At 39.5% G+C, this 27,257-nt stretch overlaps 1 protein-coding gene across 4 annotated transcripts in view; it reads right to left on the reverse strand.

The window, feature by feature from the left end:
• Window positions 1-88: 88 nt before the first annotated feature.
• The window catches only part of lef1 (lymphoid enhancer-binding factor 1), a 38,315-nt gene continuing 11,146 nt past the window's right edge, over window positions 89-27,257 (reverse strand). Inside the window, exons 4-11 of one of the 4 annotated variants that reach the window (XR_013326733.1) lie at window positions 13,152-13,281; window positions 10,140-10,230; window positions 9,346-9,465; window positions 9,078-9,240; window positions 8,164-8,271; window positions 5,931-6,051; window positions 5,544-5,585; window positions 89-1,231 (exon numbers count right to left, since the gene is read on the reverse strand). Coding sequence is in view for 2 of the 4 variants with exons in the window: in XM_077719576.1 (XP_077575702.1) it covers window positions 5,551-5,585; window positions 6,009-6,057; window positions 8,164-8,271; window positions 9,078-9,240; window positions 9,346-9,465; window positions 10,140-10,230; window positions 13,152-13,281 (696 nt within the window). In the remaining 2 variants the exon portion in view is untranslated. Of the gene's footprint in view, window positions 1,232-5,543; window positions 5,586-5,930; window positions 6,058-8,163; window positions 8,272-9,077; window positions 9,241-9,345; window positions 9,466-10,139; window positions 10,231-13,151; window positions 13,282-27,257 lie in introns of all 4 variants that reach the window. The other 3 variants (XR_013326732.1, XM_077719577.1, XM_077719576.1) reach the window with 3 other exon arrangements.

The following is a 27,257-nucleotide window of genomic DNA, read 5'->3' on the forward strand; positions in this document are numbered from 1 at the left end:
TCAAATCAAATGTTTTTTTAAAATATTTTTTAGCCGCTGCTCTTGCCTTGAATTTTTGCAAACTTCCAATACTCCCACACGAAAGGGATCAAATGAGCAAATAGTGCCTTTTTATTGATTTTTCTTAAAAAACAACAAAAACGTGGCAACAGTTCAAAGACGAGCATTTAGGAAGCAAACGCCCAAGTGATCCCAAATCATATCAACATGGGATCAATTCATCATCATCATCAATAGTAAAATAGAGAAAATATCATAGAGATGCTTGCTTGTGGAGCGATGACAAAAAAACAAAAAAAGAGCTCACAATTTTTGCTACCAGGACAAAAAAACAAACCAAAAAATGGCCAAATGCTATGAAAGCGAGACCGCCAAGTGCTGGGCTAAATATATATCTGCTTCATTTTTCTGCATGTCCGTCCCTAAAATATAGGCCTCAGTCTGAAAAAAAGGGGAGGAAAGTACAAACACACAGGTACATTTACAAGAAATTTAAAAGGAAAAGAAAAAAATGGCTTTCCTGTGTCCAACGCTTACGTTCTTATATCACACTATGTATATACACATAAAAAAAACAGTATTAAAAAAAGAAATATACACCAAAAAATTAAAAAAGGCTCAAATTAATAAAAAAAATACATGAGAAAAGGTCCAACTTATTAAAAAAAATTGTCGAGATGAGATCCCTCCATGTTCCTTCTAGTGCAATCTACGAGAGAGGTGATTGGTCCGTTAGGGGGAATGTCGAGCCGACCAATGGGGAAGCTCCGAGGGCTGAGATTATTCTGATTGAGCTTTTTACTGCAGATTTTTTAGAGTGAACTTATATCTGGATTTCTTTGCAATTTCCTTTGACAAAACAACTTAGAACGGTTTTAAAAATTCCTTTTGACTTCCGTGATGGGTTGAGCTCTCGTAATAGCTGATAAATAACTTAGAATAACTTAGATGGAGTGTTCAGATGGTGAGTGTATGTGTATGTGTGTGTATGTGCATTTTGAGTGGAAGAACGTGAGCCATGGTGATTGTCGTGTTCAGTTCAGTGTCTTTCCAGCAGAGGGAGTTGTGAGGCGGAACTTTTGAGGGGCTGTGAGGTGAGCAGTGGCGGGCGGGTTCTCGGGGCGGTTCCTCGGAGGATCTGGGCGGGATCTTAGCGGGCCTCCATCTCCGGCAGAGGCCCCCCCGGCGGCTGCCTTGGCTTTGCACGAGGAGAAGTTGTTCCGGTTTCCTCCTGAGGTCAAGGGGAGAGAAGCCAAAGGGTCGTCATGGCAACTTAAAAAGGGATTTCCGGATGATGAGTGGGAAAGATGAGTGAGATATGGTTGAGTGTTTTCGGTTATTGTCGTCCATTTGGTTAAGTTTATGACTTGTAGATGTTTTGATTTACTTTAGCGGGCCATATAAAATGATGAGGCGGGCCAGATTTGGCCCCCGCCCGGGCCGCCACTTTGACACCTCTTTTAAAGGAAATGCTATCTAAAAAAATGCTATTGCTAGGTTCAAAACAACATTAAACTATCATTTCTTTTTGGGTGATAATCAAGAATCATTTTCCATCTCAATTCAGCACGCTCCAAAACATATCCAAAACAAGATACAATGTAAAAACAACCAATACACCAAAGTCAATCTATTAAAAAAAAACATAAAAAATATTTCCTCTAAAAATTCTCCCAAAAAATTCTTGTTTCCTACAAAAAAAGTGTCTTTTCCCCCCAAAAAAATTATGGCAAAGAAAACTATCTTCACCAAAAGTCCATTTTTGAATCATTGGTTCATTATAACAAAAACAACAGCCCTTTTTAAGTCGTAAAATGCAGACGCTCCCTTAAAAAAAAACCCTCAAAAAACCCCATTGAGACATCTGCTTAAGTTAGCTTCTTCCCGTGGGCCACATTTCAAACATCTTCACCACATGTGCACGGGAGGGCCGACCTAACTCCGCCCCCCTCCGCCTTCCCCCCCAACCCCCACCCCCGCAGCCGCCGCAGACATGAAACGCGGCGGCCTTCCTCCTCCGGGAAAAGGGGGGAGGACCGCGGGTGAGACGGCGACGGGCCAACACTTCACAAGGTCCGTCCGACACAAACGCCCACATTCAGGAGCAACTTGACCCCCCTTCTCAGCGCTCAGGAATGCCGGCTGGCCATTTTTTTTTCTTCCTCCAGGAAATGAAACCCTCCTCTGTTCGTTCACCCAGGCCCGAGCCGTCCTCGTCCGTCCCGGGCCCGGATCTCTCCGGCACCCTTTCTTTTGAAGTGCGCCAGGTTAAGATAACTGACGCGTCTCAATCGGCGCTTTCAAGCTCCTGCGGGTGTCCAAGTGGCGGCCCGTGGGGGGGGTGTTAGATCATTTTGCATGATGGAATGATTGTAGAATATTTAAAATTGGGAGGTGCAGATCGGTGGTTAAGTGGTGAATATGTTAGGCTCGCAGTTCTGAGATCGAACTTCCAGTGTTTAATTGTAGATGAATCCAAAGTGCTTCTGTATGGTAAATGTTCATCTTTGACATCTCTCAAATCATTTTCTGAACCATTTTTTTTCCGAACCAGGTTCGCGGGGGGTGCCGGAGCCTATCCCAGCTGACTTTGGGGCAGAGGAGGGGGACATTTTGAATTGGTGGCCAGTCAATGGCAGTACTTTTGACATATCTCATCTCTCATCTCGTTTTCTGAACCACTTTATCCTCACTAGGGTCGCAGGGGGTGCCGGAGCATATCCCATCTGACTTTGGGGCAGAAGAGGGGGAAAACCTTGAATTGGTGGCCAACCAATTGCAGTACTTCTGACATATTTCATCTCTCATCTCGTTTTCTGAACCAATTTATCCTCATTAGGCTCGCCGGGGGTGCTGGAGCCTATCCCAACTGACTTTGGGCCAGAGGAGGGGGGAAAACGTTGAATTGGTGGCTAGCCAATCCCAGCACTTTGGACATATTCCATCTCTCATCTCATTTTCTGAACAAATTTATCCTCACCAGGGTCGCGGGGGGTGCTGGAGCCTATCCCAACTGACTTTGGGCCAGAGGAGGGGGGAAAACCTTGAATTGGTGGCTAGCCAATCCCAGCACTTTGGACATATTCCATCTCTCATCTCATTTTCTGAACAAATTTATCCTCACCAGGGTCGCGGGGGGTGCTGGAGCCTATCCCAGCTGACTTTCGTCCAGATATCAGAAAATATTTTCAGTTGTGAGGCTGAAAACGGACAATTTTAAGTGAAACAAGGAAGATTTATGATTCAAATACGATTAAAGTAGCATGACAGCTTTTTTTTACTGTAAACGTTGGGTCAATATTTACAATTGAGAGGATCAAATTGGCCTTTTTTTTTAAAGGCATCCGTCTCAGGAAGCGGCGGAGACGTGACAAAGACCCCGGCTGGCGGCGTTTGTCCAGCCGCTCGCTCAACAATGGGCCCGCGTCGAGGAGTAGTCTAAACAAGGGGGCCGCGCCACGTGTCAACAAAGACGGGGGGCTTCTTCTTTTCATGCTTTCTTCCTCTCCAAGGAAGGACCACAAACATCAGATACGCCGTCAGATATCATTGTTTATGATATGGGACACGTCAAAAAAATGCAAAAACGCTTCCAACAATAACTTGGCAACGGAATATACAGGAAAATGTCTTTGGTTATTATGACATGTCCGCACTTTGCTAACTAACACAATGCATAACGGAGGTTTTTGGTAGAAAATTCTGACCAAATTTGGTGAAAGGAAATGTAAGATTTTTCTTCAAAATTATTGTTGAACGTTGATAACTTTTACACCAATGGCCGTTTTGCTTTTGAGTAGAATATATATAAATATATATTTTACCTTAAGATGTCAATAATGAATATTTTTAACAATGTTGTTTTACATATTTCAAAATAATAATAAAAAAAACTTGTGTCCTTTTTATCTAAAATGTAATATAGAAACATACATTAAGAAATACAATACAAAAATATGTATTATTACTTCTATTTATTAATAATGAAGTAATATTTTTTAATTAAACCCATAATTTATAAATACATTTGATTATTTATAAATATTATGATCATTAAAAAGTAAAATATATCCGCCTTTTATTTTAATTGATTTTCTAGATTTAATTTAATTTCTATTAATTTTTTAATCAAAATTTTAAAACAATTTTCACATTTTTAGCCGCATTTTTCAATTAAAATAACCAAATTAATTATTTTCTAACAACATCATTCCTAACATCCTCTCCAATTCTTTATCTAATATTTATTCAATTATTTTTCCCTACCATTGACAACAAAAAATGGCTGCCAACCTCCCACTTCAAACAAATTGGACATCTACTACCCAAAAACCCATTAGAACAAGGACCCTATTAGACATCCATCATAGTCAATGGCACCCAAAAGTGACATGACCAGCGTCCAGTCAAAATGACACGCATACTTTTTATATTATTTCTTGCGTTTGTTTATATTTCTTTCCCTTCCCACTCGGTCGCTCGCTAACCCCAATTCGGCTCTGCGGGATCTGCATAAATTGCCGGCAAGGATCCCGGGTATTATGCATCCGACTTTAAGGGCTGTCACCGGGAATCAAGCCAGGCGTCCGTCCCGCCGTGCCGCGCCGCTGCTAATTATTGGATCAGAGATAGAGTGGCTTCTTAGCGCTTTGAAAGCCAACTGTGAGCAAAAAAAAGAGGGGTGGGATAAAAAAAATATATAATATGGGAAAGCAGTCCAATTTAGGGGAGCTATAGTGGGTCACAAAATCGATCGGAGGGGTGAAAACCTTTGTGGCGGCGCTTTTTTTGACGTAAGAGCAGATTAGTCACGAGTGAGCGGATTTGGGGGCGGAATAACAGGATGCCGGTCGGCCGGCACCCAGGGAAATGGACCGCTACATATTTTTCAAGGCGTTTCGGCCCCATTTAGATCTATGCGGCTCAAAAAGTGAACCAAAAATCAAATAAAATCACCCATGCACGATGCCACAACACCAATAACTCCAATTCAAATTGTCACAATGTGAACAACAATTCCAAGACCCGCCTAAAAATTGGATAAAAAGTTTTAGGCTAACAAGGTTAACCGTAATTTCTCCAAAAACAAACCCCAATTACCCAAAACACAAAGACAAATACTTCCAATTCAACTCCCAATTTCCATAACAAGAATGCAAATCGTCACATCACAAACGCCAATTCCAAATACTTTTTTGGGGGAAAAAAAGCACCCCCCAAAAATTGGCCAAAACACGAACGCAAACTATCAAAACTTTAACTCCAGTTAGCCACAGCACAAAGACAAATAGTTACAACTCGAACCCTAATTTCCATAAAAACAATGCATAACATCACAACGCAAACTCCATTTCCAAACTTTGGCAAAAAAAAAGTACCTCTAAAAATTGCCAAAAATTACATTGTCAAATATCTACTTTTTTTAATGGACATAATGGTTATGATATGACGTTTTTTTTAAGGATTAGTCTGTTTAGCTTTGAGTTTTTTTTAAAGACTTGATAAAGTAATAATATGAAAAGAGGGAGGAGTTAGTTTCTTACCATTTTCTCAGATGTACGCCGTTTTCATTCTCTGGCCCGTACCTGCAAAAAAAAGGATATAAATCAACAAAAATTGACAGAAATCAACAAAAATTGACCAAAAATCAACAAAAAATTATTTTAAAAAATCAACAAAAATTTATAAAAAAAACAACAAAAAATTATTTAAAAAAAAATCAACAAAAAATTATAAAAAAAAGAAATCTACAGAAAATAATTAAAAAATCTACCAAAAATGAAACTGGGACATCATTGTGGTATCTATATCGTAAATCTTTAAATAATTGCTCAAAAAGAATTTAAAAAAAGTGTCAAAACAAAGTATCAGCAAAAACCAAGTACTTTGAATAGGGGAATCTACTTTTTGAGCGGGAAGCGCAAGTGTACCATTGACGGCTGTGACCGTCAAGTGGCCAGATTAGCGGTGGTGAATGGGAAGGAGTTGGTGGCAATGTGAGTGCTCACCGGCGGCCGACTCCTGGATCTTCTCCCGCTTCCGCTTCTTCTTCTTCCCCTAAAAATATAGAGAGGAACGCATAAAGTGTGGCTCCAGCACTCACGCTCACCAGACCACTCTGACAGGCCGCCACCGCCGCCATGGACGCCATCGCTGACTGTCTGTCATGTTCACTCATCCCCTGCCGGACATCCCGCCGGCATTCATTCCGCAAAGCCCCGCCGCGCCGACAAATAAACAAAAAACCACGGAAATGAAACTTTTCTTTTTCTTTTTTGACCAAATATGCATCTTTTCATTGGACAATTACTTTTACAATAAAAAAAAAATCTAAAAAAAACATGACTTTATACCCAAATACTAAATTAGACAACTTTCATCCAAAAAATCCCCCCAAATCATTAATTTTTACTTACACAGTACATCTTTTTAATCTAAAAATTCAATTTTCCTTAAAAAACCCCACAACAATCCATTTTTACTTACAAAGTAGTTTTTAAATCTAAAAAAAATATATTTTTCTTTTAAAAATCCCCCCAAATCAACAAATTTTACTTAGATAGTACATCTTTTAATCTAAAAAATCTATGTATTTTTCTTTTAAAAATTCTCTCTCAAAGTACTTTTTAAAAATCAGAAAATAGGGGTTAAAAAAATACCACAAAAAATATATACAATAGATCCCATTTTTTTCTTCCAAAATATAGAAACCCAACATTTTCTTATCATTTTTCCTCACAAATTTTCACTGTCCAAAACAGCCAATTCTTATGCAAAAAAATGAACGAACTTGACCCTGTCACTAAGCAACGACTTTGCCCTTTGACCTTCCCTACACATCTCCCCCTGGCGAATATTACATCAGGAATCGACAAAATCCCAAAACGGAAATGTCTTTCAGCGTTTTTGTGTTTGGCGGCGCGGCGGCCGAGGCAGGAAAGGAGGAAGGATGCCGTCGATGTCCGAGGGGAGGCAGATAAACACCACAAAGCGCTTTTTCTCTTTTTTCCCCCAAAAATTTTCACATAATTTTCGTTTTTCATTTTTTTTGGGCCAGTGGTGGAGTGAACGTGAGTGCCGGAGCCACACTTTCAGAAAGGTTGGTGCTCTCTCTCTCTCTCTCTCTCTCTCACATACTCTCACACAATGCTCACACATTCACTCTCACACAAAACATGCAATGTTAGGACATCCATCTTGAAAAAAAAATAAAGCCAAAAAGTCTCCTTTAATATATTTTTAGATCATTTTGTAAGCTTGCAACTTTGTTTAAAAAATAGATACAATTTAGTAACTTTTCTTTGGACTTTATTTGACCAAAAAGTGAGTTTTTTTGCGTTTTATCTGTTTATCTATTCTATATTTTAAAATAAATTAACATATCGTCCACATTTTCTTGCATCATGGTATTTGGTCTTTGTTGCCTTTCAGTTTTTCGTCTTTTTATGCGCATATAAGCCGTACCCTCAATTCTGTCATATTTTTTGGCTTATATGCGAGTAAATACAACTTTTTATGCGCATTTAAGCCGTATCCTCGATTCTGTCATATTTTTTGTCTGACAAATGCGGCTTATGTGCGAGTAAATAAGGCTTTTTATGCGAATATAAGCCTTACCCTCCATTCCGTCATATATTTTGTCCAAAAAATGCGGCTTATGTTCGAGTAAATACAACTTTTCATGCGCATATAAGCCATACCCTCAATTCCGTCATATATTTTGTCCAAAAAATGCGGCTTATATGCGAGTAAATACAACTTTTCATTCTTTGTCGGACAAATATGGCTTATTTGCGAGTAAATATGGCTTTTATGCGAGTAAATATGGCTTTTATGCGAGTAAATATGGCTTTTATGCGAGTAAATATGGCTTTTATGCGAGTAAATATGGCTTATATGCGAGTAAATACAACTTTTTATGCACATATAAGCCGTACTCTTGATTCTGTCATATTTTGTCAGACAAATACGGCTTATATGCAAGTAAAGACGGAAACTAGCGCTAGAATTAGCTATAAAAAGCAAATATGGAGGTACCTCTATTGTTTTTATTCCTTTTTTTCTTTTTTTAAAGCACCTGTATCAGGTTCATACTCACACAAATACACTCGCACACTCACAGACATCATGGCACCTTTTCAGAGCTGTACTTTTGGTACTTACATAGTTGTCTCGCGCAGACCAGCCCGGGTAGAGTTGCATGTGGAGCTGTCGTTCCTTGCGGGCTAACTCGTAATACTTAGCCTGCTCTTCCCGAGATAACGCGTGCCACTGCGTCCCCCCCCAAAAAAAAAAAGAAAGAAGAAAACTTGTCACTTTAAGGATTTTTCTTTCATCTTTAAAAGTAAAGGCAACGTTCAAGTACAAAAAAATGACATAAGACTATTTCCTGGACTATAAGTCGCAGATAGAACCTGTCACTAATACTCAAGCGCGACTTATATATCATTTTTTCTTTCTGAAACATGGAAGCCTGTTATTTTTTTTATTTTTTTTCAGGCAATAGTTATATAAAAAAATTGTAAAATTAAGGGATGGCTATTTAGCCTGTTGCTGTCTATTTTACTACATTTGTTCTTGGTTTTTGATCAAATAAAAACTTGCCATTTATACCTTAGTGCGACTTATAGTCTGACAAATACGGTAACACTAAAAATTATGAAGGCCACTCTGAATAAAAACATTTTAACTTAAACGTGACTAAAAAATTCTATTATTTTTTTTACCTATTTAATTTTATTTCTATTTTATTTGAACTTTATTTGGATTAGATTAGAAAAATCGACTTTTTATGTGATTTTTTATGGGCTACTTTTACAAAAATCGAGTTAAATAGTTTAAAACTTAAGAATTTAAAAAATATATATATAAATCCTATTCTGGTGGCAGGTTAGAAAACTTTTCCAGTCGCAACCAATCAAAATTACACAAAATTTTCTACCAAAAACCACATTTACATCCCATTTTTGACCTCTAAAAATCTTATCCTTCATCATTTTACCTTCAATTTAGCTCTAATAGTCCATTGTAAAAAATAAAAGTAAAAAATATACAAAAAAATGGCTGATTTGACTTACCCGGCGCCCCAAAATCTGATTAATGGCGGCGCTTTCTTTCAACGTGCACTCGGCCACTACATTGGCGCGCATCTCCTTCATGTAGAGCATAAAAGCGTTGAGGGGTTTCTTGATGTGCGGTCTTTTGGGCTCTTGTTCCTTCCTCTGTTCATGTTGTGGTTTCCTGGAAAGTCCAAAAACACCATGACTATATTTTATTGAATTGGCCACGCCCACTGGAGGCGACTAGCCAAACGGCAAATACCCAAACGAGGGGGAGAGGACTCACATGTGCATGATGTCCGTTTCGTGTAAGGGTTCGTGTTTGACTTGCGGGTTGACGATGGCCGGGTGAGGGATCCCCGTGGCGTGGGGACCCGGTGGACCCGGGACCATGTGGTGGGAGAACCTGGAACGCCAACAAACATGTTTACGTGTATCAAAGTGGCGTCCCGGGGGCCAAATCTGGTCCGCCGCATCATTTTGTGTGGCCCGGGAAAGTCAATCATGAGTGCTGACTTTCTGTTTTAGGATGAAATTAAAATGAAGAGTATAGATGTATATTAAATTTCCTTATTTTAGCCCTTTTAAATCAATAATTGTCATTTTTAATCCATTTTTGGGGTTTTTTAGTTCAAAAATCATTTTGTAAAATCTAAAAGTAAATATAAAAGTTTGAAAAAAAATATATAATAAAGCATGTGTGTCAAAGTGGCGGTTGGGGGGCCAAATCTGGCCCGCTGCATCATGTTGTGTGGCCCGGGAAAGTCAATCATGAGTGCTGACTTTCTGTTTTAGGATGAAATTAAAATGAAGAGTATAGATGTATATTAAATTTCCTGATTTTATCCCTTTTAAATCAATAATTGTCATTTTTTAATTTTTTTTTCCAGTTTTTAGTTCAAAAATTATTTTGTAAAATCTGAAAATATATTAAAAAAGCTAAAATAAACGTTGTTTTAGATCTATAAAGTCCCTTGCCTTATGTTGACAAAGTGCCAACCAAACAAATCCTGGTTCATGAAGCTTGAATGAAGTAACACTGTAAAAATTAATTAAAAAAATCATGAGAGATAAACTGACCATCCCAGTGGTGGCGTTAGCTGTCCCACTCCGCCTGGAGACAGCGAGTAGAAGTTGGCCATGTCTGGACCCGGATGATGCCGAGACAGTGCTACAACACAAAACAATTTCACAACTCACACCAGTTGAATTGATCACATTTTCTTATAGAAGTGAAAATAATCCATAATTATATTGCAAAAAAAAATCATATACAATGTTTTTATACTACCATATTTACACTAGTGAAAAAAACTTTGCATTCAGTGACAATAGAGAAGCACTTAGCTTAGCATTTAGCACATTTTCTAATTTAAATGAAATTAATCCATAAATATATTGCAAAAAAATTCATATACAATACATTTTTATACGATATTTGCACTCGTGAAACAAACTTTGTAGAAGAAAGAAATCAAGAAAATCACAATCAAGAGAGCCCAATTTATCACAATTTTGTTTATTTATAATTTTTTGGTAACATAATTTGTCTTCAACCTTATTTTTTACTACACAAAAAACTAATTTTCTCTCAAAACCCTCTTAGATGACTTTAATATTGGATGGCTCAGTTCAAATTTCAAAAAAAAAAATGTAGATTTGCTATTTTTTGAGAGAAATTGGTTGCCACCAATCCAACCTGCTAAAAACAAACACATGGATTAATTTAGCAAGTCTTCATTGAGACACAAGCCCCTTAATTCCATTTTTTTGGCAGTAACAAGCACATTTAGTCTTCTTTTTTTAGGTCTGACTCAACCAAAACACCCAAAAATCTCTGGCATTCCATATTCATACCCCAACTGTCCATCAAAATCAACGATTCATTTTCCATTTCTATCGCCTCCGGTGAGTTGGGAGCTAATCTACCTCCGACACCCCTGTTATCAACCCTTAAAAAAACATTCTTGTAACACATGGATTAAATCCTTGTAAAAAAAAAAAATGCTGAAGTGAACAAAACCCAAAAGCCAACTCTCCCGTTTACCCAAGACGCTAAATCTGGCGCTAGCTAGCTAGCGCTCTTGACACGGACAATAATAAGCGCACGCGGACACCGACACCGAGACGGCGAATAGCGACGGATTAGCCGCATACGCTAATCCCCCATCTTTGTGGTCCGAGGGGTTCTTTCTCCTCCGAGGGAGGGGGGGGCGACCCCCTGCCCGTTAATCCACCCCCGCCCCGAGTTGAGGCTTCCCGAGGCGCGTTAACCTTGTCGCTAGGGCCCCAAATGTGGCTAATTATCGCCATCTCGCCCATTGGAGTCAGCGTTTTAGCGTCCTACCCATCCGACATCCCATAATGAGCAGATCGCCGATTGTTCTTGATCAGTAATGAGCGGATCAAAGTGCAGGAGGCGGGGCTTAAACTTGATTAAAGGATGTGTTTAGGTCTTACTTTATTAATTACGATGTTTGGAAGGTAAAATGTTGTGAATTCCAATTTTTTTTTTAAACGGGAAAGTGGTTAGTGACCCTGGCTCGCAGTTTTAGGGTCGTGGGTACGATTCCAGACCAGTCCCGGGTTGTATGGAGTTTGCATGTTTTTCCTGGGCTTGTGTGGGTTTACTCTAGGTACTCATTTTGCTTCCCACACATGCATGGAAGGGAATAATTAACCCTTTGTTCGCACTTGGCGTATTTTCTGGACTATAAGTCGCACTGTTTTTTTTTTTTGGGAAACTTTGGTTGAGCCTGCTACATAAAAATGTTCAAATATGGAATTTTCTAAAATATTGGGGTAAATATATGATGATGTTGTTTTGGTTCCTGTGCTAAGGGTAGCTAGCCGGTATGCTAACCATCTAAAAGTGGTATTTTACTCCAGTTTACCAAAAATCAATAAAATAAAATGTCATTTTGGCTAAAGCAGGATATTGAACTCTAAAAAATTGAATTTGAATATTGGCCAATTCCTTAAAACAGTTTTTTGTGCTTTTTGGTGCATTTTTTAAAGAAAATCTATATTTTTGATGATTTTTTTTGCTCTAGCGTCATCCTTCAAGTTTGACAGGTGAAATAAAAAGGATGTTTGTGTCGTGCCAACGACTTCTCGCGTGTCGAACGTCTCCCAAGCCCGAGTTTTTTGACAGATGTGGAGCAAGCGCCTTTTATTTTTTTTATTTTATTTTTCTTTCGATGTCTGCGTCGCTCGCCTTCATCTGGCGTTCTACTCTTTATTTATAGACGCTCCCTCTGAACCCGCTCCTTGGATCACTCTGACGCTTTTCAAGTAAAAAAGAAGAACGGAAAAGAAAGACAAACGGGAGCAGACGTCAAAAAAATAGGAAAAAAAAAGATGGCTGGCACGTGACAAGTTGGGAGGTTTTTGACAGCTGACGCCAAAGTACACTTGGGTTTATTTTTAGACTTTTTTGCTTCTCTTTCAACATGAAAAATGTCAAAAGAAGGGAATAATTGTGTTTTTTTTCTCTTACTTTGGCTATTTTGAGTTATTTCATTTTTTTGGGTGATTTAAGATCCTTTAAAGGGCAAGTGACTATTTTCGTCCAATGAAAAAACTTCAATGTTATTTTACTGTTCATCTCTGAATTAATTATACATATATATTTTATGCATTAGGAAAGAGTAATTTTTTATGATTTTTACACAAAATAAAAAAGGTAAATATTCTTATTTTCATTTAAAAAGCAGTAAATTATTTATTTTGTTATTTATTTTCAATTTAAATCCCTCTTTTTAAGAGTATATTTTTTATAGAACATGTTTTCAAACTATTAATTTTAAGGAATATAATAAATATAATACTACTTTTCATATATATGCATATATTATTTTAACATAATTTTTAAAAGTACATATTTTTTTAAAAATTAACAAAATATATCAAAATTGATTTTGCAATTTTATCTTGATATTTGAATTATTATTTAAAAAAAAAAACAATACCTTAATTTTTTTTCGCTAATTTGGGTGGTTGGAATGCCTCGCAGTTTTGAGGTCAAGGGTTCGATCCCCGGGTTCATGGCAAAATGAACAAATGACGTAACAGGCGCTAGCTAGGACGTACCTTGTGGTTTGTTATCCTGAGGGTGATGGCCGCAATGAGAACCCGGGGCAAAGTGCTCGTCGCTGTACGTGATGAGCGGCGTGAGAGGGTGGACGGCGTGGGACGGCTGCACCACCGGAACTTTGTTGGACTGCGGTTGGGACAACACACACAAAAAAAGTACACCGTCAACTAAAATAATTACTTTTTTATATTATGTATCCAAATCAGGCAGCCAGGTGGATAAGTGGTTAGAGTTTTGGCCTCACAACTCTGTGCACCTGGGTTCAAATCCCAGTTTTGAGTTTACATGTTCTTCCCAGGCCTTGGTGGGTTTTCTCTAGGTACTCCAGTTCCATCCCACATTTTAAAAACAGGCATGCTAAGCTAATTAAAACCGTTAAATTGAGTCTAAATGTGAATAGTTGTTGGTGTCCTGTGATTGGCTGTCCACTAATCCCCTTGAATTTCTACCTAAAGTCAGCTGGGGTAGGGTTCGGCACCCCCCGCGACCCTAGTGAGGATAGAGTGGTTCAGAAAATGAATAAATAGAATTCTTTTTTAAAATAAAATTTAAAAATTAAGGAAAAAAAATGTTAAAATTTCAAAATAAAGGAATGAAAAACAAAATAAAACTGCTTAATCAAAATTTCAAAATAAAGGAATGAAAAACTAAGTAAAACATGTTAATCATAATTTCTAAATGAAGGAATGAAAACTAAAATAAAACATGTTAATAAAAATTTCAAAATAAAGGCATGACAATTAAAATGAAAAATGTTAATAAAAGTTTCAAAATAAAGGAATGAAAAACTAAATAAAACATGTTAATCAAAATTCCCAAATGAAGGAATGAAAAATAAAACAAAAAATGTTAATAGAAATTTCAAAATAAAGGAATGACAAATAAAATAAATGTCAATCAAAATTTCAAAATGAAGGAATAAAAAATAAAATAAAAAATGTTGATAAAATGAATGTAAAAATTCACAGGGGACCGCCACTCAACTCAGCACTGTAGGGAGAAGAAAAAAAAGGAAAGTCAAAGGAGCGCAAGATGCAAAAAAAAAAGGAAAAAAAAGCGAGGGGTCTTTCAGCTGGAAGATCAAAGGCGGTCATTAGCCAGTGAATAAGGGGAGTTGATTACAGAGCAAGAGCAGGCCGGGGGGGACGTTAGCCAGGATGAGAAAGGTGGGGGAGGCATGGGAAGAGAGAAAGGGAGAGAGAAAGAGAGAGAGAGAGAGAAACGTCTGGAATCAACTCCTTCCTTCCTAATATCATGGCTGACTCACACCAGCCAGGCTTGTTACTTTTCTGACAGCTCAAAGCGTTTCCAAGCCAAAGCCTGAAAAGTGGTGGACGGCTACAAAACAGTCTTTACACGCTTGGACAGCCTTCATTCAACACATGGTAGCGCTCAGACACGCAAATGGAGGCCAGACCCTGGCCCTGGCCCGGGCCTATCTGGGACCACCTCAAGGAGCCCACGCAAAGTGGGAAGAAAAAAAACACAAAGAACAAAAGCGCACTGGTTGCGAATTTCCAGTCATTTTCCATAAAAAAAAAACACAGCCAATTTACACTCAGTTTTCCAGTCATATTCCTGTATTTTGAACATTAACTTTTTAAAAATTTGGCAAATTTAAGAAAAAATGGAGGTCCATTTGGGTGAAGCGCTTTGATATTAAAGCAAAATTGAATTGCAATTTAATGCAAAGTGAGTATTTTGACAGATTTTGAAGGGTCTGTACAAAAAAAAATCAAATTTGGATGTTTTTTTCACATAGTAAAATGCCCGTTAGCTAAATGCTAACACAGTGGAAATCCCCATTCATTCGCCTATGTAAATTAGCATCTTTTTGCCACAAATTTTCCACAAAAATGTACCCAAACTCACTTTATACACCTAAAAAAATAAGTAAAAGCACCACATTACCTCCAAAAAACATGTTTGTGAAAATTATTCATTCATTAAGTAGTGCTAATTTTGTTATGGCTCATTTCATATGCAAAAAATCAGTTTATGACAACCATAAAGTCAATAAACATCATTTTGAAATATTTTTATCCCTCCAAAAACAATGCTTCCCATTCAAACCCAAACAACAAACCTAAAAATAACCAATTACTACCAACAAAAATTCTATCAGAATGGTCTCAGTCCAAAATGGGTGATTAACACCCCTAATTTTTCTCCCACTTAAGTAAAACCGAGTCATTTCCTGAGGTCAGGAATCCCTAATCTATCAACTCAGCTAATTACACTAACACCAGGGGGGCGGGGCCTCAATTTGAGCAGACATTTATTTGCCTAAAAAGTATAGGACGCCCCAGGCGACCAGTTACGATACTACAGCAACAAAGTTGTCTTTTGTTTTGGTGTTGTAGCTAGCGCCAAGGCGACATTCCAAAGCGCTTAGCGGCCAAGGCTAGCCGTCTCCGGCTCGTCCAATGGCGGCACGCGTGCAAACATTGGTGCCGGGTGGAATGCGTGCCTTTCCCAGAACCCCTCGCGGGCTGGCACGGCGTTAAGACCCCCCACCTTCTGGGAAGGTCCCAGGCGGGAACCCGACGCCGCTAGCGTGAGGCGTAGCGGCTCCCGTGACCGCACGCCGCCGCCGCCGCCACATTTCGCTCATTACCGCTGGAAGAAAAATGGGTGCGCCCTCCTCCACCCTCCCTCTTTTCGTACTGTCTGGAAAAAAAGCAGTTTTTCTGAACCCAAAGTCAGTGGGGTCATTAGTCTATGCCGCCATTGGGGCAAGATGAAAGAGTTGAAGGATTGGCTAGCTTTGGAAGATAGCATCAAGAATCGGGCCAAGACCACCAAGCAGACCTGACCGAGACTTGCCCGGAGTCAGGAATCATTGATGTTTTAAGTTCAGAGTAAGATGGAGGCTCAAATAAAACCAGGACTAGATAGACTAGACCAACACTAGATGATATTTGATCAAAGGGTTTTGGGACTAAGAACAAGACTTGCCAGTATTGTAAATAATTTAAATTTAGCTAAGAGTAGGACGCTTGGGAGTCTAGAGGAAAATTGAAACAAGGCCATGACCAAAATCCAATTAGGACTTTCCTGAAATTTGGTGAAGTTCATTTTTAGTGTCAAAACTCAGATCAAGACAAAGACTGAACCTGGTTTTGCTGTAAATTGGGTTGAGATCAGGTCAAGGTGGCTTTTGGGAGTAAGACCGAAATATGACTGAGACTTACTTGACCATGTCAGGATTTTCTTGGCTTAAGGTCAAATTTTTGAGGAGTCTAAACAAAAACCCAAGCAGTTTTTGCCCCAAATCAGGCTTCACTTGGGTCAAAATGACTCCTGGAAGCTAACACCAAAACTTAATCAAGCCTTGACCAAAACCTGTCAAGTCAAGATCAAGATTTTTGGTGGTCTAAACCAATTACCAAAACAAGACCAAGACTCAACTAAGACTCAACCCAGACTAAGACTTAACCAAGACTAAGACTCAACTAAGACTCAACCCAGACTAAGACTTAACCAAGACTAAGACTCAAGCAAGACTAAGACTCAACCAAGACTAAGACTCAACCAAGACTAAGACTCAACCAAGACTCAGCCAAGACTAAGACTCAACCAAGACTCAACCGAGGCTTAACCAAGACTAGGACTCAACCGAGGCTTAACCAAGACTAGGACTCAACCAAGACTCAACCAAGACAAAGAGTCAACCAAGACTAAGACTCAACCAAGACTAAGACTCAACCAAGACTAAGACGCAACCAAGACTAAGACCCAACCAAGAATAAGACTCAACCAAGACTAAGACTCAACCAAGACAAAGACTCAACCAAAACTATGAGCACCAATCCCTTTAAAACAGTCCAGTTCTAAACCCAAAAACCAGACCAACACGACCTATTTTGAGCACCAGTGTCCCCACTTGAACCCAAGACACACCCCATCATATTTCGAAAACAACAGCGCCACCTAAAGGAAACCACCACCACATCCACAGAAGCCGCTTATTGTCACAGCTGTCCAATAAGATTCCAGTCCATAAATGTCTTTACCCTTCAGGTTACAATTATAATAGAAGTTTAGCTTTCCTAAAAAACAACAACTCATCCAGTTTCCTTTCAAAATAAAAGCACCACTGTCAACAAGAATGGCAGAGTCTGTCCATTTTCCTGAGCAAATCAAATATTGACTTTTTTAATGAGATTGTAACATGAATAAAAACAAACTGAGACTTTTTCATATAATTTTTAAGCCATTTTTTTAGTTAAAATTGTACCATAACACATTTTTTCCAGGCTCAATCTAAAAAAAAGGAAGTTATTTCTGCTTTTTTTTAGCTGTAGGCATACCGAGTCCTGGTTGCATATAAATGACACAAGTGGGAAGTGATTACCAACCCCCGGCCCCCCCCATTCCACTCAGCACAAGTGTTATAATTGAACACAAAAGCCAAAATGGGGGAAGCCAGTTACTCAAGACCTGACGCAAAAAAACGCCGACTATAAGACGAGAGAGAAAAAAGGGAAGCAAACGCAGCGTTTCCTTCCCCACCCCGAATGAAGCCGATGTGCCAAATGCGTGGTTTTTGCCCGTGCCGCCATATTCTCGCCAAGTTTGGTTCCACGCGATCAATTTCCTTTGGAAAACCACATCTGAGCCGCCATACTTGTTTTTGGGCCAACCAAGGCTCCGTAGGAATGTCCAAATTCAATGTTTTTTTGTCAATTGTAGCCTAGAGATTGGACAACTGAAGGGTGACCAATCGCTGCTTAGTTGGAATGAATTGAAATGAACTACGACCACCTGTTAGCCACAAACTACATATATCCATAATTAGTCAATGCATGATTGATTTATTAGCCCAAGGACAATAAAAACAAAAAAATTGTTTATTTGCCCCGCCCACTCCAAAAGCATTAGCATGTAGCATTGTCAATATTACTGAAAGATAAGCTAGTTTAGGTGAATTGGATGTTTATGGTTGTTAATTTCTTGTCATTTTAGGGTACTAGAAGGTTAGTTTTTTTGTGAATTTTGAATGTTTTCTGCTGGTTTTGGGGGAATTTCAAGAAATTTTATGAATTTTGAATGTTTTTTTGCTGGTTTTGGGGGAATTTCAAGAATTTTTGTGAATTTTGAATGTTTCCTTTTGGTTTTGGGAGAATTTCAGGAGTTTTTGTGAATTTTGAATGATTTCGTATTGGTTTTGGGGGAATTTCTGGAGTTTTTGTGAATTTTGAATGATTTCTTATTGTTTTTGGGTGAATTTCAAGAGCTTTTGTAAATTTTGAATGATTTCCCATTGGTTTTGGGGGAATTTCATGAGTTTGGTGGTCGTTTTTTGCTGATTTGGGCATTTTTTTGTTGGTATAATGGCCCATTGGATGTCATTGAAGACGCCATTATTGACTACAAAAATGAATGGGATTGCATTTAAGCAATTGACCAAAATACAGTAGTACACAAATCCAAAAAAATTGTGGTTTTAAGGCAAAAGTGTGACAGCATTAAAAAGAAGAGCCGCCTCCCCCCCTGGCCACAAAACCCAGTTAAAAACCAGTAGAGACCAACCTGAGGAAGCTTAAATAAATAAGCAATTAGCATTGGGTGCTGCGGTTTGAACCCCAGCAGTAGCACTAACTAAGGAAGCATCTATTGGCTTCTTTGTCCGGGGGGCTTAATGTAAGCAAACCCAATTAACGCAGAAGAAAGCCCCGCCGCCAGCTAGCGCCGCCGGCCCGGGGGGCGTAATGAGCGGAACCCGGCGCCGGGACCCGAGCGGAGGAGGCTAGGAATAACAGGAAAAGCCTGCCCGGGAGACAAATTTACATCTGCCGCCGAGACACCAAAGCACCCCCCCAACCCTCCGCATTTTAATCAGAAATCCGGCACGCTAGTGGAGAGAGTCGGCGCCGAGGGGGAGCGCCGGCACCAAAGGCCGAGGCCGGTCGCTTGGCGGAAAATGCGTCAAAAGTCGTAAACTCCCGACGGATTTGGATTTGCAGTAATGTGACGTTTAAAATAGCCTTGGCGGCTCAAAACGGACTAAAATAGAGCAGAGTTGAGTCTAATCATAATTCACTTCCTAGCAAAGACATTTTGAGATGAAAATTTGGGACACTTTTGGGGATTAGAGGTCAAAAAAGGGCAGATGTTTTTTTGCGTTAAAATAATAGCACATTTCTTTGTTACAGAAAACCTGCCGAAGCTAATGCTAATAAACTATACGGCAACTATAATGTAGCCCAATGATAGTTCATTCACTCCAACGGAGTACAAATTGTAAAAACACAAATATATTAGCTAATAATCTAGATTCTATAATCTAGCAATAAAAATAAAATGAAATGATATGATATATATGTATGTACATGTACACATGTACATACATATATATACATGTACACATGTACATACATATATACACATGTACACATGTACATACATATATACACATGTACACATGTACATACATATATACAAATATACACATATATACATATAACCATATATATACATATTACCATATATATACATATACACAAATATACACATATATATATACACATATACACATATATATACACATATATATACACATATACACATATGTACACATATATATATACATGTACACATATACACATATATATACATGTACACATATATATACATATACACATATATATACACATATACACATATATATACATATACACATATATATACATATACACAAATATACACATATATACACATATATAGGGCATCTGTTACAAAAAAATATCAAAACATTTCAATTCACAGCATTACTAGACGATTGGACGCCATTGGACAAAAGTAACAGGACGTGTCGGCCCGTCCATCCAATCCGGCCGCTTGAAATGTGGTCACGCGCGTCCGACGACGGCAATGTGAAATAAATGGAAATCTCGGGGGGCGCATAAGCCGCATTTAGGCGGCATGAGTGCTTAATTGGCGCGATGGAGAGCGTCTCTTCAAGCACGGGGAATGTTAATCTGGGAGCCTTAACTGGGATCTCCTCAGCAAAGCTCCACCACGTGCTCGTTCGTTCACTCACTCACTCGCTCGTTGGAGGAGGCAAATTTCACTTGGACTTTTCGCTCCTCTTCAAATCGCCCGTATTCATAGAAACGACGCCCCATTTATCATTAGCGCCTAGCATTTTCAGTTTCCTCCCACATCCCAAAAACATGCATGCTAAGCTAGTTTAGCCTTCTAAATTCACCTTAGCTATGACTAATTGTTGGCTATGAGTGGCTCCAGCACCCCTGCAACCCTTTTAAGGATAAACAATGCCCAACAAATGCTAACAATTTCTATCAAATAAAAAAAAAAACACTAAAAATATCCATAAAATTAAAGCCAAATTGCAATTTTTTGATCAGGGTTTTTTCCCTGTTGCCATTGCGCAATGACACAAAATGGCCGCCCCGGCGGCACGTGACGGCCAAGAGCCGATTTGCCTGCGCCGCCTAGATAGCGCTCCCCGTTTCCCCGCGCCGACTCGCAGTTGGCGCCCAGGTATATTCTGGGCGTCAATGCCTGTCACTTTGGATTTGGGGGCTCAGCGTTGACGGGTTGGGAAAAAGCCGTCCGGCGGGGGTCTCATTGTGCCGCTCTACCTGCCGAGAAGAGCGCGCCGGCCTAAGCCACCTTACGCCAGACGCCTCGCTCGCCCGGGAGTCTTTCTTTTGGGAACGCCGAGGCGCCATTGACCTACTTTTACAGACGGATGCTCTCTCTCTGCCACTCGCATGACGAGCCGGAATAGAAACGACAAAAATATCGGCGTTAGTGGCTCAGTGAGCGTTTTGGGGGGAGGGGTAATGTCAAGGTGGGTGGGGCTTATGGAAAGGAGACCCCTCAGGTGCTGGGACACCTGTGTCCCGACCTGGGGGGTCGTGACCTTTACGTGTCATCACCTTCTGACCGGCTCAAATGATCTGGTATGGTTAAAGGAAGGCTCCGCCCCTAATTTAAAGACCTGGTGGGCCATTTAGAGATCATGTGATATGGCCATTTTGAACAAGAGGTTAGCGGGTGGGGCTCACAAGTCTGGGGACAAGGGTTCAAATCCAGTTTGGTTCACATGTGTTTGCATGTTATCCCGGGCCTGTGTGGATTTTTTGCGGGTACTCTGCTTACCCTCATGTTAGAAAAACATGCATGGGAAGCTGATTGGACACTCTAAATTGATCCTAGTGACGAGTGATTGGTTGAATTAACTTGAGTGTAAATATTCCTGGATTATTATTGGGGAATGGTATGCTAATATAAATAAGTAATACTAATAGTTTGTATATATCAGATACACAAAAAACAAGAAAAAAATCTAAAACTATTTGACCATAAAAGCATTAATAATAATAATAATTGACATAAATTGACCTGATTTCAGGCTCTTGACAGCAAATATTCCCATTTAATCCAAAAATAACTTTTTTGGGGGTCAAAGGTGAACACACTCAACATAGCAGCAACATTAAGTAGTGTAAAAATAACTATAATGTATTAATTGTCAATAAAAATCATTGTTTTCCCTTAAATTATCTAATCTCAGGCTGTCAAATCGAAAAATTCTCAGATTAACATGTATAAAAACTGTCCGACCAGTAAACAGAGCCCATCAATCTACAAATGTTACGAAAATAGATTAAAAATCCACCTGGAATCGCTCCTAAAACAAGCTACGCTAACCTATTCACATCCTCCATCTCCCACTGCCTAACCTCCATCTTTATTCCCCCTTCACAAACCCGAAGAAGCTCCTAAAGGAGGTCATCTGAACACGCTATAACTCCGCCCCCTTGTCAATTACCCCAGCGCTTGCTTACAATTGCGTGGGCAAAGCGTGCTTCAATACCAACAAAACAATGAGAGTATGTATACAACATGGAGGACGCCTGCTAGTTGTAAAGACATGCTAATGTTGGCTTTGGGGAACACAACAAAAACAGGGTCCTTAAGCCGCGTAGTGGTGGTGTTTGGCGCACCTGACGCCACGGGTACAAAACCTGGACAGCTGCGACACGTGAAAACAAAGTCATTGGACGCTAAAGATATCAAAACAACAACAAACTAGCTTAATATGTCATGCTAACTAGCATCTAGTGGTTATGATAGCATGAGACAAACAAGCATGGATGACTATTCAGAACCGGTTTGGTCCGGGATGTCAAAATATCTGTTTTTTGGGGGTTTTATGTGCTATTTGAAATTTGTGTCGCGACTCATCACATGATAACAACAACGGGTATTCACTACAGTAATCTTAATTGTTTTGGATGTATGTGGGCCTTAATTTTATGTTTTTAAGAGAATTTGATGTATTATTTAGTATGGAAAAAAACGGGGACTTTAATGGAGGACAAATCAAAGTCTCATAGGTGGAGGACATCATAGTTAGTATCATATTTTGATCTATTTTTCATAATGCTGTTGATTGTTTTGCTATATTTTTTGCTCGTTTTTTTGTACGTTTCGTATGAAAAAATCTGAATAACCTCATTTGAAGGCGGAAAAAAAATGATTGGCTATACTTAATGACGCAAGCTTCCGCTCTGCCGTCTTTCATCTCACGTACAGAGGCGGAACGGATTGATCTGTAGCTTTTGATGCGTTGTTTGATGCCGGTCAGCTCAAAGCCGATCGTGTGATGTAGCGCCACCGCGGGACATAAAAAGCTTCACCTGCCGGCCTCCCCTGGAGGGAAGTTGACGACCCCCGTTGCTTTGGACGCTTGCCCGCCAGGTTTGAGTTTTTTTTTTTCTATTGAAGCGGCGTTTAAACGAGCGGCGGCCAACCTTTTCGTTTCCAACCCCGGCCGGCTTTTGTTTCAACTCATGCGCTGATGGTAATAGGACGGTATAGCTCATTTATTTAACGGGCGCATCCCGCGAGGGAAGCCGGCGCCTTCCTTCCACAGCCAAAGAAACGGCGCCGTGATCAAAAGAAACGGCAAACGCCGGGCGAGCTCGTCAGAGGAACTAATATATTCTTGCTAGATATCTAAGTGGGTTTCATCATCCCGCATCAAGTGACTGCTGAGGGGGGGAGCTAAAAAAAAAGGAAAACAAGGCCTTGTTCTCATGCCGGTGACATCAGCAGGCAAAAAAAAAAAAGGAGGTTGGAAAAAAATGGCGTTATTTCTAGCAAATACAATTTGTGAGGAAGGAGTCGGAAAAAAAAACGGCGTTTCAATGAACGGCTCTTTTACATTTCGGATACATGAACGACTCTTTAAAAATTTTGGTTACATGAACGGCTCTTTTACATTTCGGTTACTTGAATGGCTCTTTTACATTTCGGTTTACATGAACGGCTCTTTTACGTTTCGGTTAAATGAACGGCTCTTTTACATTTCGGTTAATTGAACGGCTCTTTAAAAATGTCGGTTACATGAGCGGCTCTTTAAAAATGTCGGTTACATGAACGGCTCTTTTTTACATTTCAGTTACTTGATTATTACATTTCGGTTACTTGAACGGCTCTTTTAGAATTCATTATTTAAACGGCTCTTAAATTCCGGTTACTCGAACGGCTCTTTTACATTTCGCTTAGTTGAACGGCTTTTACATTTCAGTTACTTGAACGGCACTTTTACATTACATTACTTGAACGGCTCTTACATTTCGGTTACTTGAACGGCTCTTTTACGTTTCGGTTACAATAATACAAACATGAAACGGGACGAAAAAAAGCTAAATCGCAATTGTAGAGTATTTCCCTGGCCACTAGGGGTTAGAATCTACCCTCAGAGTTAAATAAAAGTACAAAGCTGGTTTTAAAAGCCCAAGACCATCAAAACACTGTCCCAACATGGCGCCTAATCACCTATTTCGGCAGATCTCGGAACCTATCGAGCGCAATAAACGAGGGATTACTGTAGTGTTAATTTCAAAGGCGCGGATTAGTCTGCGTCTCTTTTCCAGGCTTTGCAGTTTTCTCAGTGGGAAAATGACGACACTGCAGTGTTGGAGGACACAATGGAGACGAGAAGCAATTCACTTCCTCGTTTTGGCCCCCCCAAAACGCCAACTCCCCCCCCCTTACTCGATCCTGCCATAGTAAATTGGACGCCCCAGGCAGGAAACTTGGCCAAGCTTGCATTTTGGAGCCGACTCTGGTGGGGCATGAGGGATAGAGATATGACACTGGGAGGGAGGGCGGCAAAGGGGAGTGCGGCGGGACGGGGAGAGGCGGCAGCAGGTGGCGGGGAAGGTGGGCTGCTGCGACTAGAAGTGACATCGTCGACGCATTGGTCTTTTAAAAGGTACTAAAAACAGTTTAATTGAAATATATCTGCCAACCCTCCCTGTCTAAATGCTAGATGATCACATGATGCTATTTTTTTATCGTTTTCATTAGCTGCCAAACTTCCACTTTAAACTGCTTGGACGCCAACTGTGGCCAAAGAGTTAATTTACTTAACTATAATAAATCAAGTGTCAATTTTTGTATGGTTGTTCAATTAAAAAAATGAACTTTTTTTTAAGCAAAACACCGAAAAAATATTTTTTCACCCAAAAAAAATAGGCCTAAAATAAATCTGAACGAAAATACCATCTTTCCATCCCAAAATAATATGACATAATAGTGACTTTTTTCCACACGTAAGAATTGGCTTCCAATGCGTATAAATTTAAAGCGATTTGTCGACACGCTTAATCAAGCACCCCCAAAACACACACAAAAAAAACTCACATTTTCCCACAAATAACAGACTTTAGCTCCGCCCCCAAACCCCTTAAATTAGCCAGTAACTAAAAAAACATAGCTTAGAACACGGATAAATTTCAGTCCCGGAGAAAGTGACGGGCAAAGGCCCATTCGCCCCTCCTCCCCGATTTTTTTTCGCCCCCCCACCCCCTTGTTACCCCCCCATTTTTTTTTCGCCCCCGCCTCATCGCCTAGTGCCAAGACTCTCCATCTAGTAGGAGGCAGGCGGCTTTGAAGAGATGAAAGCCAAGGCCGGGAGCAGTTCTCGCCCTGGGAATAGCACGGCGGCAGCAAGCACACGGGCTTTCTGCTTGCTCCTCAGCCCTATTTTCCAGCGTCATGTCGGTCGGATTGCAGCTGTATTGCATTTCCACACTTTTATACTTAATACTCTTCCTTTTGACTTTGACATCACTGATCCCCCCCCTCCCCCTCCCCATCGCCGCCACTCTATCGTGATTGGTCCAAACAAAAAAAAATTAAAAGGGGGAGGAGCCGGCGATGACATTTGTTTTTAATTCCGTTGCCGATATATATATAAAAAGGAGCGACTAACTTTTATGGGGTTCCCGAAAAAAATTGAACACAGGCTTCTTTTCTTCCCCCGCGCAGTCAAAGGGCGACTTTTTTTTTTTAGGGCGAGACCACACTGAAAATCAAGTGAAGGCCGCGCAGTAGGCGGGGCTTAAGATCAGGGTCATGGACGCGGGGGAGTTGGAAAAAGGACTTGAATGGTTAAAATGAGGGTGGTTCAATATTTTACGGGTGTCAAAGTGGCGGTCCGGGGGCTAAATCTGGTCCGCTGTATCATTTTGTGCGGTCCGAGAAAGTAAATCATGAGTGCCGACTTTCTATTTTAGGATCAAATTAAGATTATAGATGTATATTATATTTCCAGTTTTTCCCCATTTTAAATCAATAATTGTCATTTTTTTAATCATGGTTTTCTGTTTTTAGTTAAAAAATCATTTTGTAAAATATAAAAATATATTTTAAAAAAGCTAAAATAAACATGGTTTTAGATCTATAAGAAAATGAATATTCAGGGCTTTTAATCCAGTTCTTTTAATCCATTTATATAAAAAATAAATCTAAATGTCATATCTAAAATGGCCTAGCCAACATAAAATCAAGTTAACATTAATGCAGCCCTTTTTTACAGAAAATAAAACAAACTTGCCGCTTTTTCTACCACTAATTTTACTTCAAATCACCAAATTTTATTCAAAAATACCTCAATTCAATTAAAAACAGTCCAATTCCCTTTTTGTGCCTCAAAACACTTTTTCATTTGCCATTGACGATTACTAACACATCCAAAATGATTAAAAAATCATCAAATATTCAATTCTGCATACTTGGCAACCCATAGCCCAACTTTGCCACCCACTGGCCCACCACCAAACACCCCTTTGGCCTTTTTGTTTGTTTCACAAATGAAGAAGAAGAAGAAAAGAAGCCAACCAGCCTGAAGGCTGAAGCCTCTTTTCTACTGTAACTATGCAGCAGGTCTACTTTAGCAAGCTCCCACACTTGGGACCATTAATATTTTAGCGCTGTCAAGATATACGCGCGTGCACCCACAGCAGAAAGAAATAATGAGCTTCTGAAAAGATATGAAACGCCAACCAAGAAGGAGGAGGAGAGCTAAAAAAAAAGTCAAGATAGAGAAGGTCCATGGCAAAGATGGCTGACCATAAAGCCGCTATTGATGCTAGCGCTTGTTCCAACAAAGTGAGGTCTGTAGACGCCTCTAATGGCCAATTTTGGACGCAGCCAGCGGCATTTGCGCCCGTGTTTGGCTGCTGCGGTCTTATTGTCGCCCCCCCCCACCCGCCATGGCCCTATTCGCGGCCCACAATGCCCCCTTCAATGGCGGCTATTCATGTTTTAGCGGTGTGAGGGAATCTCCAGTTGAACCTGATTTCAACTTAGCTAGCTAAAATAAGCGTTTTTAAGGATCGTAAAATGTTAGCTGGAATATTAATTTGAATTGCATCATCTAAATAAAGAAGATAATGTAGTAGTGTGCTGAAATTAAGAATGAAAGTACTAATGTTGTCATATATATATATATATATTTACTCAAACAGGGTGCAGTTAAAAGTCTAAAATTTACTTCAAAGTCAGTCTTTGTATGCACAAAATTCTGTAGATATTGCTGTATGGAGCTTGACATTGCTTGCTGACACGCTATGTATATATAGTGAAAAGGAAAACGTTGATTTGAGATATAAGTCAATCGACATAGGAGCATGAAACGCATCAAGCTCTTATCTCAAGGAATTCTTTATTTTTTTTTTATATTATATATATTTTTTTTCTACTATTTTTTTATATTATATATATTTTTTTACTATTTTTTATATTATATATATGTATTTATTTATATTATT

This window comes from Stigmatopora nigra, chromosome 6 (genome assembly GCF_051989575.1).
Source record: "Stigmatopora nigra isolate UIUO_SnigA chromosome 6, RoL_Snig_1.1, whole genome shotgun sequence".
Lineage (NCBI taxonomy): Eukaryota > Metazoa > Chordata > Actinopteri > Syngnathiformes > Syngnathidae > Stigmatopora > Stigmatopora nigra.